The sequence below is a fragment of the Cibotium barometz genome, chromosome 32 (assembly GCF_041138505.1).
Source record: "Cibotium barometz isolate CiBa-2024 chromosome 32, ASM4113850v1, whole genome shotgun sequence".
NCBI lineage: Eukaryota > Viridiplantae > Streptophyta > Polypodiopsida > Cyatheales > Cibotiaceae > Cibotium > Cibotium barometz.
In genome coordinates, this window is record NC_141077.1 from 7763936 (window position 1) to 7780434 (window position 16499).

General features: G+C 41.2%; 1 protein-coding gene across 1 annotated transcript; it reads right to left on the reverse strand.

Moving 5' to 3' along the window:
* Positions 1 to 2496: 2496 nt before the first annotated feature.
* Positions 2497 to 5291, reverse strand: LOC147619770 (uncharacterized). The gene is made up of 2 exons (XM_086825600.1): positions 4906 to 5291; positions 2497 to 4800 (listed from the first exon to the last, which is right to left on the reverse strand). Exons 1-2 carry the CDS (start codon positions 5096 to 5098, stop codon positions 2798 to 2800), a joined length of 2196 nt encoding a protein of 731 aa, XP_086681726.1. The 5' UTR covers positions 5099 to 5291; the 3' UTR covers positions 2497 to 2797.
* Positions 5292 to 16499: the final 11208 nt, after the last annotated feature.

Genomic DNA, 16499 nt, shown 5'->3' on the forward strand with positions numbered 1-16499 from the left:
GATGGGTGCAGCAAATGGTGAGGAAGACGACCGAATGAATCCGGCTCGGAGAAGCTCAGATAACTGTTTTTTTAACTCGCCCTCTAAAGTCTTGGAAAGACGATAGGGAAACCTGCTACGAGGATCCGATCCAGGGATCAAATCAATGTGATGGTTCTCAGGGCGAGAGTGGGAGACTAGGCGAGAGATCGTCCTTAAGCATAATGTCCTGATGTTTAGATAGGAGGTCTGCTAATTGAGGGACTGAGGAAGAGATGGATGCTACCGATGAGGTAGAGGCTATCTGAGCACGAACATAAAGTAGTGCTCCTTCTACTCCCTTGGGGATAGCTCGTTGGGCTTGGAGATGCGAAATCAATGGGATACCAAGAATGCTTCTATCCCCACGAATCATGACAGGCTCAGGAAAACCTTTATAGATAGTAAAAGTGTCCTGGCCCCAATCGGGAATAGGCTCATACTGACGGAACCACTGAATTTCTAAAATCATGTCGCACCCCAACAGAGGCGAGACGATGAAATCTCGTTGGAATGAGGCCTTCTGAACATCAAAGGCAAATTGCTGTGCAAGGTAACTCTACCATGCAATCTTGAGAGAATGACCCTAGGGAATACAAGAAGCTACCAAACACAAGAGAATCTAGATTGGCCCTAGGACCAAGGTACCATGAACAAATCTACATCATCTTTGCTAGTAGCTTGGCCCTAGGACCAATCTACCAGCATAGATGGTGTTGCTCTCGTGATGGTAGTTTGGTCCTAGGACCAAGCTACCTCCAAAGAGGATGTTAATTTGTTCTCAGTATCTTGGCCCAGGGCCAAGATATCAACAAAGTGGATGTAGATTTATTCTTGGTAGCTTGGCCCTAGATTCTCTTGCAAGTGTCACTATTGCCATGCACATGCATGGATGGGTCCAAGGGCCATTTCTACCATGCAATCTTGAGAGGATGGATCTAGGGAACATAGGAGAATCTAGCTACCACACACAATGGAGTCTAGCTTGCACCTAGGGTCAAGCTATCACCTTCTGAGAAATGTGGGTGCGGAGACCAAGTGTAAACCCATCCAGATAATATGAGACTAATGTACAGCTCATTTTGTTAGCCAACTGCGAAGAGATGGCATCCTCAGAACTACCCATATCGAAAAGGACTACAAACTGTCGGCCCTTGGCAGAGCCATAAGCTCGGCTGAGGCTTTTCTGTGCAACATCGCTCTCACCCTCCTGCTTAGCATCAAATACCATGGATGGCATAGGATGCATAGAAGGTAAAAGTTGAACCGCATTCGTGGTAGTAGGCAGGGCCGGAGGAGTTGGGGAGGATGTAGCAACTGTGGCAGAAGGGGCTTTAGCGGCTCGTTCCGCTTGCCATTTGTGGCAATCCTTACCATGCCCTATGATGTAACAAAAAAAACATTTGTTTTCTTACTGATACTTCTTTTGCTCCTCTAGAGAAAGATAACCGCTAGTAATGCCTCCTTTAGTCTTTTCATTGGGGGTTTTCTTAGGCTTAGATTCTTTATCTTTCAAACTCCCTGAACTGAAGCTATTATTGCCGTTCTTCTTAGCATCTTTAGAAGATGCATTCCCTTTCCCTGTCTGTGCAGTGGATTCCTGCTGGGGTTTGGTACTGGACTGACATGACTGCTTGGGCTGGCCTCCGTTCATCTTCATTTCTTCATTTTGAGCGAGAGTCAAAGCTCGGTCATATGTACTGGGTTCAAAGTTACGAACTATGAGCCGAATGTAGCAACCTATATATATACCAAATACTCCATTATGCATAGTATGGACTAGATACTACGACATCTCCACTAACGTCATCAGTGCCCAATAGGAAATCTGAGAGCGATTTAGTAGGGTCTTTTGATAGTGATCATTAATGACCCTATGACACATCGTAGGTCATCAATGAACATAACAGACATAGGGTGTGGTACCTTCTGGAGAGATTATTATCCACAGCGCTGCAGTTTTCTACTCACATCTTGCGAGTTGCCCCTTCTGTGACGGATCAATTCCTTACTATTTAGCTGCTTACCTATGTTTAATTCAAAATTGCTGCCCACTCTGCCATCTAAGCCTGTAACATACTAAATCGCTGTCAGATTTGGTGCCAAATTTCCATCCATTATGCTAGCAACAACCTATCCCTAATTGTGTCATCAAAGAAGACTGTATTTCGAACCCTTACTAGTAAACGTACAACTTCCAACTTCACACTGCATTTGAATGCATTTGTAGTGGGCGCTGGAAACCACACAATTATGTAATTATGTAATAAGTTGAATTCAAGACCACTCCCATGCGACTTAAATTGCATGTTGAATCCAATGATGGCAATGTATCTTTACATAGATGAACTACTTGCAAAATCCAAGTCAACAGAAGGAAGGTAAACATGCAGCCTGAGCACAGACTATTGGTGAAGCCAAACAGCCTCAAAATGAAATGTTTAATTTATGTAATGATACTTATATGATATTTCCCTGTTTAGAAATAATAAAATAGAGGTATATAGATATATATGAGATTCTTACAAAGAATTTCTGGCACAAACTCTAAACAAACAGTGGTGCCAAAACCAGTATTACACCGTGTCACACTCACCTTCATTAAGTAGCCAAAGTATCGAGATTCATGCTTGACTTAGGAAGGTTATCCCTTTCAGAAAAAAATATTTACTACTCTATATCATATGTAACAGCCTCCAGTCATCTCAAACATCAATTGTAGCAATAGGAGCTATTAAAACAAACCTTCAATGTCCAAATATAGGAATCCAGACCTGTCCTATTGGGAAGGTACACCTTGGGCCTCTTGATTGTTGATCAGACGCCCATACTGCTGGGGAGGTACACCTTGGGCCTCTTGATTGTTGCTCAGATACCCATACTGCAAGTCATCATCACAGTGGACCTGCCCCATAGCCCCATCTTGATTAGCCAAAATAATCTTATCGAAATACTGAGCTTGGTTTATGGCAACATCATGGTTTGCCAAAGTGCCTTTCTCAGCAAGGTGCGATTGGCTTCCACTCTGATCATACAGATTGTGTGCTTCAACAGGATCCAAGAAAACTTGGCTCCCAGGAAGCCCAGATAATTGTTGAGCTTTGCTTGGTGGCAAGTAACCCGTATCATGCATTTGAAGCACCCGGACTCCATGTCTAGAGGAGAATTGAGAGCTATTACTTGGAAGTCCTCCTCGCTGAGGACTTGGAGGATCAGGCCGTGAAGGACTTGCTGATGAGACTTGCCTGTATAATGGGGAGGGAAGCCTGGTATTGAGCAATGTATCAGGGCGCGGTATTGTCCGTACATTGTTTGAAGTGCAAATCATGTGGTGGTGATGGGCAGCCATTCCTGAGGAAGGTGCATGAAACTCTTGAGGTTGCACATGCCTCTGCATTCCATGGGTATTATTATGACCAGTTCGAACTGTCTCAAGCATAGGTTGCTGCTGTTCCTGAGAATCATGCAATTGCCAATAAACTTGTTGAAAGTGGCTTTTACCCAGGTGATGATAATTCTCATGTTGTGCTTGCAATGGAGTTGAAACCTCAAACTCACCATGCCTCAGTTGTTGATTAACCATTGGCTCTTCATGCCTGTAGGGTTCCTGCATCTTAAAACCATGAGGTCCTTCAGCTGTAATGACAATAGAATGGGTATGAGCTATACTGTCTGCAGTTGAATGACCTTCTAGTTTCCTCTGCAACCCTTCATCCGAATCCCCACTGTTTCTGCAGCTATCTGTGGACCTCTCAGCCACCACACTGAATCCAGAGACAGTTGGTTGAGACAATCCCCATTGCATTTCAGAGGGTGTGACATTGAGAGCAGGGGCTCTCTGCACTTCTGGAGGTTTGTAAAGCCTAGTGTTCCCTTGGACAGGGACGTCTTGCATGGCATCTGAGAGAGCTTCTGGCAGATCAGGTTGTAGGTCTACACGAGGCATGGATTGAGGCCTAACTTGCCGTTCTATCAAAAACTGAGTTTCTGTGGTAGTGCCCTCCATAAAGCTGGGAACAATCCTGTCCTTTGATGGGACTCTGACCATGGGGATTCCAAGACCAGCTTCTCGTTGAAAATTGTGATGATGTGCTTCTGCATTGAGCTCAATACGGCGCTTTTCATCTCGTTGATTGATGAGGGACCCTTCTTCCCAAACTTTCTTTCTATCCCACATCTGCTGGTGGTGGTTGGAGACAAGGGGGCCCAAGGCCGAAGTAGTGAGTGCAGGACCCCGGCCGCCAGAGTCGATGATCTTAGAGCTTTGCTGCCTTGAATACTCCAGCTGCATAGCCGTGGGTGAAAAAGGTCTCACCGGTTTTGCAAGAGAGCCCTTATCATCAACAAAAGGCCTGAGAGAGAGCTGGCTATCCCCCTCTTGATGCTGATGCCGACAGGCATGGACACTGCAAGCATTGTCAAGGCCAAAAAGATAATCAGGCATCTGAAACGTTGATGTGCCAACGCAAGGGCAATCGGTGACCTGAGGGCCAGCAGTGCTTATGGTTTCAAAGCCCTTGTGCTCCCTAGGGCTTTTAGCTTCATCCACAGCCTGACAAGAGCAAGGATTGACATCTCTCAGAGGTATTCCAGTACGCGGGAAAAGAAAAGCACGCAGCCGTGAAGCTCCGTCTCGAGCTTCGTTCTTGTCGTACTCCTCTACTAGGTTTTCAACATCGTCATCGCACGTGACGGATATAAGGGTGTCCAGATCCTCGTTCGGAAGCTGGTATTTGAGGCAAAGGTTTGGCCCAAAAAGCTTCTCAAGCTTGGTCGTGAGGTCTGTAAGAAGTAAGATAGCAGTCAGGAGAAGGGAGAAAAGAAAACAGGCAGTACCAAACATGGATCCAAAGAGTTACAAAACAGGCAGAGAGTGAGAAGCGAGACCTGTGAATCCGATGTTTTTGCTGAAGGAAACCAATCTGGTGTCCCCGCCCACGTAACGCAGCTGCCCGTCGGGCTTGGGCAGAATCTTCCCGCCTTGGCTGCACAAGAACTTCATGCGGACTCCGCAGAAGGCCTCCTCGGGCGCCTTGGCAGACGAGACGGGCAGATGCTCGTCTGCGCCAACGCACCCCATCTCTCTATCGCTTTCTGTGAGTGGGTATGTTTATGCAGCATCAGCCATGACGCACAACCACACGCGCGATAGCCCTCCCCATGCTGCAAGAGAGACAGCATACCATTACCAAAGCATCCACTCTTGCGTTCGCTTGTTGCCAACGTGGAGCCCAAACCGGCCGTCGATCTCGACTCCAGGATAAGATGTCCAGAATATTTCCTTGCCGCATGTCCAACTTTTTCAAGGGATCCAAGTCAGTTTTTTTTTTGTATTTTCTGTTTCGCTTTTGTTCGTTATACTCTTACCAGTTTGCGCTTCTTGCTCAAACAAAGCTTAGGGCCTTTACACACCCCCTTGCGCCCAGCTAAACTCGTGGCACTGAAATACCCCACCATGCATGTCTGCCTTACACACCGCCTCGCGCCTAGCTAATTCGTCTGCCACCGTGGCCTCCACCTCCTGCCCCTGTTTCGCCTCTACGTGGGCAGCCGAGCTTGGCTGCCCAAACTTGGGCGCACCTATCTCCAGCCAATCGCCCTCTAGTTGGTGGACCATGCTGCATTCCTCCCGCCGCCATTCTGCAATGATAAATCGGCCGTGTTGCTTGGGGGCTGCCTGCAGACCGATTTCTAGCACACCACCTCGATTTGCAGAGCGATCTCCATCCAGGTAAGCCTTGCGTTTTTTTTCTTGCTCCTATCTTCTGTATTTGTAGACCGAGACCTCAGCGGTTGTGCAGAGGGCACAATCATCAGAAACAGCACTGCCTGATTTATCCCAAGTTGAGGGCACAGAAAGGAGAGACCATCCATGCACAATTGGATTAAGATTTGGGCATTTACATATTCTCAAAGTACTCCCTTAGATCTTCATATCAAGCCATCGACTTGTCAAATTGGGCACCGTTTGACTCCCCAAATTGCTTCACCGGAAGGCAATCTTTGGCCCAATCAAAAACAGCAAAGTTGTTTGGGGCATTTGACATCATGGAATGATTGTAAAACCTTAGGGCTCTCCAACAAACCAAAGTACACCCAATTCCAATGTCATTTGGATGCTCAAATCTCTAGGGTTGACATTGACCTAAAAGTCAAAACAGAGAATGGTTGCACATTGACCAAGGTCAAACCCTTTATACCATTGTTTAGTATACTCCTAGAGCATTCTCAAGAGCCAAGAATCTTTCAATTCCCATAATTTTTTAGGATTTTAGGAGCAGATCTTCATTTTCAGCTATATCCATGCTAACCCTAAAGTAGAGAACACTAGGGCACATCCAATTTCCACTATTTTTCCATATATGGATAGGGCAACTCAAGGGCTTTCTAACAAGCCTTAAATCACCTCATTCCAACATATCTACTCTATATTATTATCCACTTTGGAAAAAGTGTATTCTCATGGTCGGTAAGCCAAAAGGGAGACCAAGGAAGTTGCCATGGGGAAATGGATGGTGGGGATATGGATGTTCATGACACTATGGACAATATGGAAGACACAATGGGCCAAGCTTCAAAGGAAGTTAAAGAGGAGTTGAATGTGGAGAGTTCTCATAAGCTAAACCCTCAAGCCTCGCATCCCACATCAAATGATACCCTCTTGCAACTATTAGGGTGGAAAAGTTGGAGTTTAAAAACTACACTTTGAACTCTAAGTTTGACACCATGGTCACAAAGATGGGAGTTATGGAGGAAAGGTTGATCAAAACTAGTCAACCTCAAGTTGGCAATCATGAAGGGAGGAATGGTGGGCATCAAGTTGACATTGGCAACAAGTAAACCTTCCAAGAAACTTATGTTGAAAGTTATAGGGAAGAAAAGCAAACTTGGCAAGAGGCTTCCTTGAAGACTACCTCTGATTTCAACATTAAGGTTCCCTCAACCGGACTCATGATGGATGCTAGTAGAAGACCACTCTTGAAGAATATGGGACCAACTTTATTCCATGCCAGTTCATCTCAATTGAATGGAAAAGCATCACAAGTACCATTCAAATCTATGCATACATTTTATGGGGATGCCAAGAGAGTGTTTACCCAACAAAAGGCAAATCAATCTAGGATCGATGAAGAGGAGATGTATTGGGATGAAGAAGAGGTCATGCATAACACACAAGATTGGAATCATATGTCCTTCATAGAGAGGCAACGGCATGCACATGCTAGATGGACTACTTCATCTCATCAAGCGGGAGTAAAAGGATTTTTCTCAATTCTTGGAATCTTACTCCAAATTGCAAAAATTTAAACCTTCACCACATCTTGGGAACTCGATTTATACTTCAAAGGATGTCAAGTTCAAAGGTGATGGTTCAAACCCATATGATTTGGAGGAATGGACTGCTAAATTAGAGACATACTTTTAGCTCTATCTGAAAGATGAGCAAGACAAAGTTTAATTTGCATCATTGCATATGGAGGACTATGCTCAGCAATGGTGGAGACATATGGTCAAACTCATGGGATGAGTTGAAGAGGGAAATGAATTTGTCATTTATTTCGCCATTGGTACTTGATAGATGAGGATAGGTATGAGCTATAGCAAAAAGGGATGTTGGTGAGAGAGTAAATCAAGAAGTTAATGAAGCTTTCAAAGTTTGTGATTGAATGAGGACATGAAGATGAAAAAGATTGTGCATGGTTTGGGAGATGTTTCAACCCAAAGACCAAGCACTATCAAAGAGGCCATGAGATTGGCAGAGTTTTATGAATACAAATATAGGATATCCGAACCTATGGGTACAATAAAGGACTCTTCTAAGCTAACCATCACTCCTTCATATTTTGGCAAAATCTCTCTTCCTTCAACCCAATCATCCATTCCAAGATTCCCTACAGTTTATGGAGGTGGATAGCCCAAGGGCGGAACCTATTATGATGCAAAGAAAGGGGATAACTTTAACAAGAAGCCTTCCCAAACCTTCAAGTCGTCTCCCCAAACCTTCAATAAAACTCACAGAGTAGATGACCCTAAGATTGAAGAGCCAAGGAGCAAGGGCCTATGTTTCAAATGCAAAGAAAGGTGGTCACCCGAGCACAAATGCAAGTCAAAAAAGGTTGTGGCCACTATGATCCTCATGGATGAGAAGGAAGATGCCAAATACTCTCATGATGGGAAAGAATTTGAGGATTGCAATTAAGAAGCACATGATGAGTCACTTGAGGATCACTCCTTCATAAAAGAAGATGGGGAATTTCCTTCTGATCCGGTGGAGAGACAAAGGGAATGTGCTGGATGAAGTTGACAACAAGCACAAAAATGTTTTGCAAGTGTATGCTCTATTTCTCAAGAGCTAATGGCAGGTTATAAGAGCCCAAACACACTGCGTTCTGTTGGATCCATCAATGGGAGAGTTGTGCATATATTAGTGGATTCTAGAAGTATCCATATAGCTTCATCAATTTGAAATCCATTAACTCTCTAAAGCTTGCTACGGTGGAACTACCCATAACCTTTCAAGTGCAAGTATCCAATGGAGAAAATGAGAAGACTAGTTTGGCATGTCCTTCTATTGAGATGGTTTTATCTTCATCATACACTTGGAAGGGTGACTTGGTAGTGTTGGAGATAAGTCCTATTGATGTGATTTTGGGGTGTGACTTGGTAGTGTTGGAGATAAGTCCTATTGATGTGATTGGTTATCAACACTCTAGAATTTTCACATGAACCTTCAACAGGGGATTATGAGTTTCACGCATCATGGAGGACAACAAGAAATATTGGTTGGAAATCATTCAAAGAAGCTCTCATTGATCACCCCAAAGCAACTTAAGAGGGAACTCAAGACTCTTGGCACTATTTATGTGTTACATCTTGCTCAAGAAGGGATGGAAAGCAGTGGTGGGGACAACATGTGGACAAAGATATGGCAGTCCTTCTTAAGGAGTTTGAGGATATTTTTTAAGTGCCAAAGATTTTACCTCCTAAGAGAGAGATTGATCATGCCATTGTTATTGAACCGAATGCAAAGGCTATCAACAAGCCTCCCTATCAGTTATCCAAGGTGGAAAGAGAGGAAGTGGAAAAGCAAGTGCAAGATTTGGTTTCCATGGGTCTTATTCAATGCTCACAATCTCCATTTGCTTCTCCCGTTCTATTAGTGAAGAAGAAGGATGGGTTCTTTCGCATGTGCATTGATTATCGTGACTTGAACAAAGTCACCATCAAAAATAGGTACCCCATTCCACGCATTGATGATCTCTTGGATGAGCTGAAGGGAGCAAAATTTTTCACCAAGATTGATTTAAGATCGGGATATCATCAAATAAGGATGGAGGGTGATGAAGAGAATACCGCATTTAGGACTAAAAGAGGGTTGTTTCACTTTATGATTATGCCATTTAGTCTTACAAGACACTTTTCAAGAATTGATGAATAGGGTATTGGCTCCTTTCTTGTTCAAGTTTTTGATAGTGTTTTTTGACAATATATTGATATATAGTAAGAGAAAAGAAGAGCACCAATCTCATGTGAACAAAGTGTTTAAAGTGATGAGGGAGCATAAGCTATTTTGCAAAAGAGAGTAAATGCTCAATGAAGTGGAATATCTTAGGCATTTTAGTGGGAGAGAATGGCATAAGAGCCAATTCAAAGAAGGTCGTATGTGTAAAAGATTGGCCACCCAACACCAAGTAATTCAACTAAATTGAGAGGATTTTTGGAGTTATCTTCTTTTTATAGAAGATTCATGGAGCATTATGCATCTATAGGTGCGCGGCACCACTCTCACCTATCTTCTAAAGAGGGAAGCTTTCTTTTGGGATGCTATTGTTGACAAAAGCTTCAATGAGCTCAAATCCTTGCTTACTTCGGCCCATTCTTGTTTGTCCTGATTTTTCCAAGACTTTCTATGTGAGAGAAGATGCAAGTTGAAGAGGACTTGGGCCTGTTTTGTATCAAGAGCATGGAGTCATTACTTTTGAGAGTAGAAAGCTTACCGAAAAGGAGATGACATTATATGTTTATGAGCAAGAGATTCTTGCTATCCTTCATGCTAGCTTGGGAATCCTCTTCACCTATTAAATAAATTTTGCACATATTTATTACTTGGCACACCATTTTTGTAAATAAGCTTTGTATATACATGTGCTAGCTTGTGCACATTTTGATTTATTTGGAAAGCCTTAGTTTATCAAGCATAGACTTGAACTTTAATATTTTGTAAGCGTGATATGCTTTAAACCCTAGCCTTAATTTATGGGCACTCTATTTTGAGCATAAGAGAGTGTCGTGCAAGAAAAGTACCTTTTTGTATTTTTGGAGGCTATGGCCTAATTTGGAATAAAGTATCTTGTAAATACTCATGTGTGGGGAGAGGCCACACACATGAGGGGGGATGATTGCACCCAATCTTGGAGTTGTGTTTTATGAGCTAAGTATTATTTGTTTTCCATTCAAATATTAAATATGTCGAAAATGTGGTAATTGATGAGTTACTTGATTTGATTTAATCAAATTCTTGTAAGTTTCTTTTAGCTCTATTTTCCTAGAAATTTAGATCCGTGACAGTGGTATCAGAACAAGGATCTAGGAAGATAGAGGCAAGAATTGAAAGCTTGAAGGCTTAATTCAAAGGTTTGAAGAGTTGTAGTCTATTATCTAAAGGGCAAAGACCAAGAGATAAAGGGGGTGGCAAAAAAACCACAAACCCACTTCTCTCTTGAAAGATGGTTTTCCCAAATTCATAGCCTCACATCGATCTAACTGTATGGATTAAATTAGCTCTTGAAGGAGGTTTGAGCCCAATAATCGGATTGCTAAACCACTGTAACAACAAGAAATCCATAATGGATAGTGTTCAATCTTCTACAAATCAATTTATGGAGAAATCGTTTGCAGTCTTTTATTTTCTTTTTTGGAACTAAAAAGAAAAAGCTTCAAAAAATTTCCTTCTCTCTTCTTGTCCACAGCGGGGCGACAATAACTAATTTTTTTCTCTCTTCTCTCCAATAGGCGGGAGCAGGCGAAAATTACTGAAATATTCTCTCCTCTCTGTTACACAGCCGGGATTCACTAATGTGAGAAGAGAAGACTCCATTTATTTCAAGGCTTGTAATCTTGTCAAGAATTTAATAATTAAACCTCACAATTTAAGGTTTTTTCTTCTTTTTCGTCGGAGCGTAAGAGTGAAAGAATTCTAGAGAACATTGTTTTTATTTGAAAGCCTTGTAAGCTTTTCTAAGAAAGCTTAATATTATAAGCTTTGTAGTAAACTTTATAATATAAGCTTATCAAAGCTTATATAAGGTCAAAAAGCTTACCTTCAACTCATGCAAGAGAACTTAAAAAAAAGGTACTCTCCACAAAGGGGAAATTCACAAAAAAATTTCAGATTTTATAGAGGTGCATAAAATCTACAGGAAAATTTCAGAACGGTCTTCTTCGGCTTCTTTTTCGAAAAATTGGAAGCCTCTTGCAATAAAATTTTTGGCATCAAAGAAATATCGGCAATTCTTGGAGGACGGGGCCTAGACCAACCATTTGACGACAAATTCAATGATTCAAGAGCTAAGTTTTTTGTCTCCATTTATTTGATTGCATTATTAAATCGTACTTTCTTTCTTTATTTTATTGCAATGGCCACTTTACTTGCACTACCCACTATGCAAGATCAAATTGCTAGTGAGCGTGAGCTCCGCAAACTAGAGTGTCAAGTGAAACGTCCCAAGCGTAAGCGTGACTCTTTCGACTCTGATGAGGAGGAAAGTGATCATGTTAGGTGCACTATCAAGGCTACCTTACGTGCTTAAATTTCCCAGAAAGATTCATGAATTAGCCAAAAGGTGTTCACTTTCCAGAAGGATGCACGAGTTCTTATCGTATGGATTAGCCAATTAGATGACTATTTCTCTAGTGAAAAGTTATCAAAAAAGGACAAAATTAAATGTGCTTGTATCACTTGATTTAAAGTGCTACTTTATGGTGGAATGTCATCCAAGCAGCGTAAACATCAACCTTCAACATGGAAAGAATTCCAGAAACTCTTAAAGAAGCACTTTCTACCATCTCAGTACAAGGCTAAAGCACATCACAACGATACACACTCTACGCCAGATCGAGAAACAGAATGTCCAAGCCTACATCGATAAATTTTGGGACATTCTTTTACAGGTTCAAGTAATTGAAAAAGTCAAGAAAAAAGAGCAAAAAAGAAAATTCATTGTTGGAGTTAAATCTACCATTAGGGATGACGTTAACTCTGTATGATCTTAGTTATGCTATGGATCTCGATTTAAAACATCTACTTCTAGAGATTTCAGGATGTAGGATAAGTCTTTTACAAAGTCTACTAAACATTCTTTCCCTTTTGGTACTTTTGATAAATCTAGGATGCACAAGGGTAAAGATGTTATTAAAGGAGATGCTCAGAAGGACCACAACAAAAAATTCTCGAATGGTCAACCAAAGATGCACAAGGGTAAAGATGTTATTAAAGGAGATGCTCAGAAGGACAACAACAACAAACCCTCGAATGGTCAACCAAAGAATTGAGTCTTCAAATGTTACAAATGTCACAAGGAAGGACACCTCACGCAAGATTATTATGAGAAGAAGAAGAATTCTACATCGGTGGCTTGACTCAACATTATTGAAGAAGATGATGATGATTCTTTCAAGCAAGATGGTAACTCTGATCTCGATTATTTGGATAAAGGTAAGTTTTCAATTCATGCTTTATTGAAAATTCAAGGCAAAATAAAAGGAAAATCAATTTCTATATTGCATGATGATGGTAGCTCGCATGATTCATTTCTCTGAAAAAGCATTGAAAGCACTTAACCTAATCGTACTCTAGTTACAAAGTAAAAGCTGCATTTCAAGGTACTAAGTACATTTGCACAAAAAAAGTCAAGGATTTAGAATTAGAAATGGGTTCACCAAAAGAAAAGAGAACATTTCTAGTCGCTCCTTTGCAAGGTATGGATGTTATCTTAGGTATGCCATGGATACATGAGCATAATCCCCAGATTGACTATGAAACTTATACCATATGGTTAATAAAAGATGACAAAGAAATTTGTCTCCAATGTCAGACCAAGGGTGACTTAGGACCATTTTTTACTCATACCCAAGCAAAAAGAGCTATATGAAAAAAGTAGAAGAAATTTTTTATTTTTTGTCAACCAGATTACTACTTCGATGACTCCAAATCAAATGTGTCTCATGACCCTTTCATCTCTAAGTCATCTACTTCATAGATGACTTACCTGCTGGCGTACCCAAGCCTCGTCTAGAAGCCCATAGAATCCAGATAATTCCTGGTGGCTCACCGCCATGTAAAGCTCTTTATGGAGTTAACATGCTTGAGCAAAAAGAGATGCAAAGGCAAGTTGAAGAGAAAGAATTGATTAGACCCATTAGTTCTCCATTTGGTGCTCCAATTCTTCTTGTTAAAAAGAAGAATGAAACATATCAATTGTGTATTGATTATCGTGCATTAACAAGATTACTATCAAGAATTGATATCCAATACCTAGGTTGTTGAAACCAATGAAAGTGCAAGCTTTTCTTGAGTATGGGTGTCTACTCGAGTGGGTAGTTTATGGTTTAAAAGAGAAGAGCCATTTGCACAAACATTGTTTGCATTTGATGGGGTGAAGAGTCACTTGCATGGGAATCAAAGATTGGTTTCGTAATTGGGATGCCTATTTTTATGGCTTTCCTTGTGGTGAGCTTAACAAAGTGAACAAAGTGACTTATCATTTAAAGGGAAGAGCTAGATCTTGGTGGATGAAGGAAATGCACAAATATGTCGAGATTGGTCGAATTTGGCATATGATGTGCAACACTTTGTGACCACTGAAGAGCAAAAGTGTTTTAGAGATCGATGCATGGTATTCTCACACAAGGACTCTCCATCAAGACATATGGAGAGATATTGGTACCTTTCCTTTTTCATCCTTGACAAAAAAGAGAAGGAAAGTATAGAGGGTTTTGTACAAATGTATTGGTACCTTTCCTTTTTCATCCTTGACAAAAAAGATAAGGAAAGTATAGAGGGTTTTCATCCTTGACAAAAAAGAGAAGGTATAAAGACTTCATGCAAGTATTCAAAGTATTGTGCAAATTAATGAGGACACTAGTGTCGATGAGATCATGGTGTTGGTAGGACTTTTCCACATGCATACCCAAAGGGTCAATCACAAGGGCAAGTTTATCGAGCTAAGCAAGATAGAAATTAATGAGTGGTGGTACCCATTCTTGGCTACACTTCATGCTTGAGACGGGACGGAATGCTTCAACTCATGTTGAAATATTAGGGTATCAAGAAGTTACCCGCTCACTCAACCTTTTGGTCATTACATGGATTATGATTATGTGGGCCTTTGTGATTTCATTGAGCGTATCCTTAGGGACAACATACTTGCTGCAATTTTTAAAAAGCAAGTGATTGTGAGGCCATATACTTAAGTGTGCAAGAATTTTTGGACACTATATTATGTGCCGATTGTATTTCAACATGCATAACTCTTTTTCCTATGTTGGAAACATCTATATGTGTTGATGTAGCGGTCCATTGTGAGCCAATGATGAGCTTTATGGTGGCTGAAAATTTCGGCCCATTGATAGTTGTGTGGACAAACCTCCTTCACCTTTCTCAAGGACTCTTCATACTTGGCTTTATGATGTAGTGATTGAAGATTGTTGTGGGTGACAAGCACATGTGGATAGGCATCGAGATTCTTGAGATGAATCACCTTTTCTTGGGGTTGACTTGGATTCGTCTTCAAGAGATATTGATGTGTATGAGATGATGGAGTCTATATGTGTTATGGAGGTGGATGGTTTTGCTTTAGGCACTACACTTGCTATCGATGCATGTATCCACCATGGGTATGATGACTTTGTGGAAGAGATGGATGCCTACGTTCACGAGAGATTGGATAGCTGTGCATCTACTTTGTGTGATGCTCATGGTGTAGATATATGTGATGCTGATGCATCGATTAGTGTTACTCATGCATTGTTTAATGTGGACAACCGTCCTTGAATTCACCTATGGATCGCATTAATAGCTGGTCTGTGGACTACATTTGGGAATCCAACTTATGACATTTTTCTGAGTTCGGATTAGAAGGTTTATGATTGTGAGCTTTATGAGACCACTTCTGAAATGAAGTAACCATAATCTAAGATTTGGGACAAATCATCATGTGGATTAGCATGTAATTAGAAAGAATCACACATAATGCCTAAGTGATTTAACCTTTCACCAAAGGATGGAAATAGCCTTCCACCATAAGCCAAGGTATGGTAGCTCTAGGCTCCAATGTACATTCCAAAAGTCATATGATCAAAAGTATCAAAAGTTACAAATGAAGATCCATGAGTCCCTTTTATAATTGAGCCCATGCCCATGCCCTAACTAAAGTTCCTACTTTATTACAAACCATCCCCAAAGATTTTGTCTCCAAAATCTGCTCTATGTACACTTGGATACATCCTCCAATATACATCAATAGAGATGATGGTAATGAGCTCATAATAAGCTGCAAATGCATCGATTAAGTAGCCAACATTCTCCTTAATGTATACACTCCTCATGATGACCATTGAAGTCCAATAGCAACGAGAAGAAGCCTTCAAATGAACTTCTGTAAAATCTGCCTAGAAAATTCCAGCATTTAGATTTCCTCATGAAACCCTTGTAAATCCAAAGAAAAGCATGCCACATGGTCAAGAAACTCCCTTCGTAGATAAACCTTGTTGTTGCACGTAAGTTGTTTCCATGTAGCCTTGTCCAAGGGTAAATGCTTTCATTTGATGAGAAATTCTTCAATGCTCCTATTCCTCAATTCTCTTATTCTTCTCCCAACAATCCTCTCCAGCTCATATATGATCTCCCCTTCTTCATCCATGGGTGAAGCTCCTCCCTCACTTGAGGTATAGACCCCACAAGTTTCTTAAGATTGGATACATGAAATACATTATGGATTCTTGTAGAAGTGGGCAAATCAAGCTTGTAGGCCAATTCACCAACCTTCTTGAGCACCAAATATGGCCCATAATATCTATGAGCAAACTTTGGATTGGTGGGGCCTTTGAGAATGTTATGTGACGGCTATTTGGAAGCTTCAACAACACATAGTCACCCTCTTGAAACTTCACATTGCATCTATGCTCATCCGCATTAGCCTTCATGACATCTTGAGCCTTCTTCATGTTGTCCTTTGCAAAGTCGAAGAAGTTGTCTCATCCTTTCCAATTCATCTTTGGTTAAAGGATTAACCACCTTGTCCTCTTGAAAAGCTATGGATGGCATATGCACTTGATAACCATAAAGAGCCTCAAAAGGAGACATCCCAATGCTCAAATCCTTGCTTAAATTATGACAAAATTCAACAAGTTACAACCATTCATCCCATGAAGCTTGTATATCATGTGACAATAGTGTCTCAAGTACACCTCAAGCCACTTGT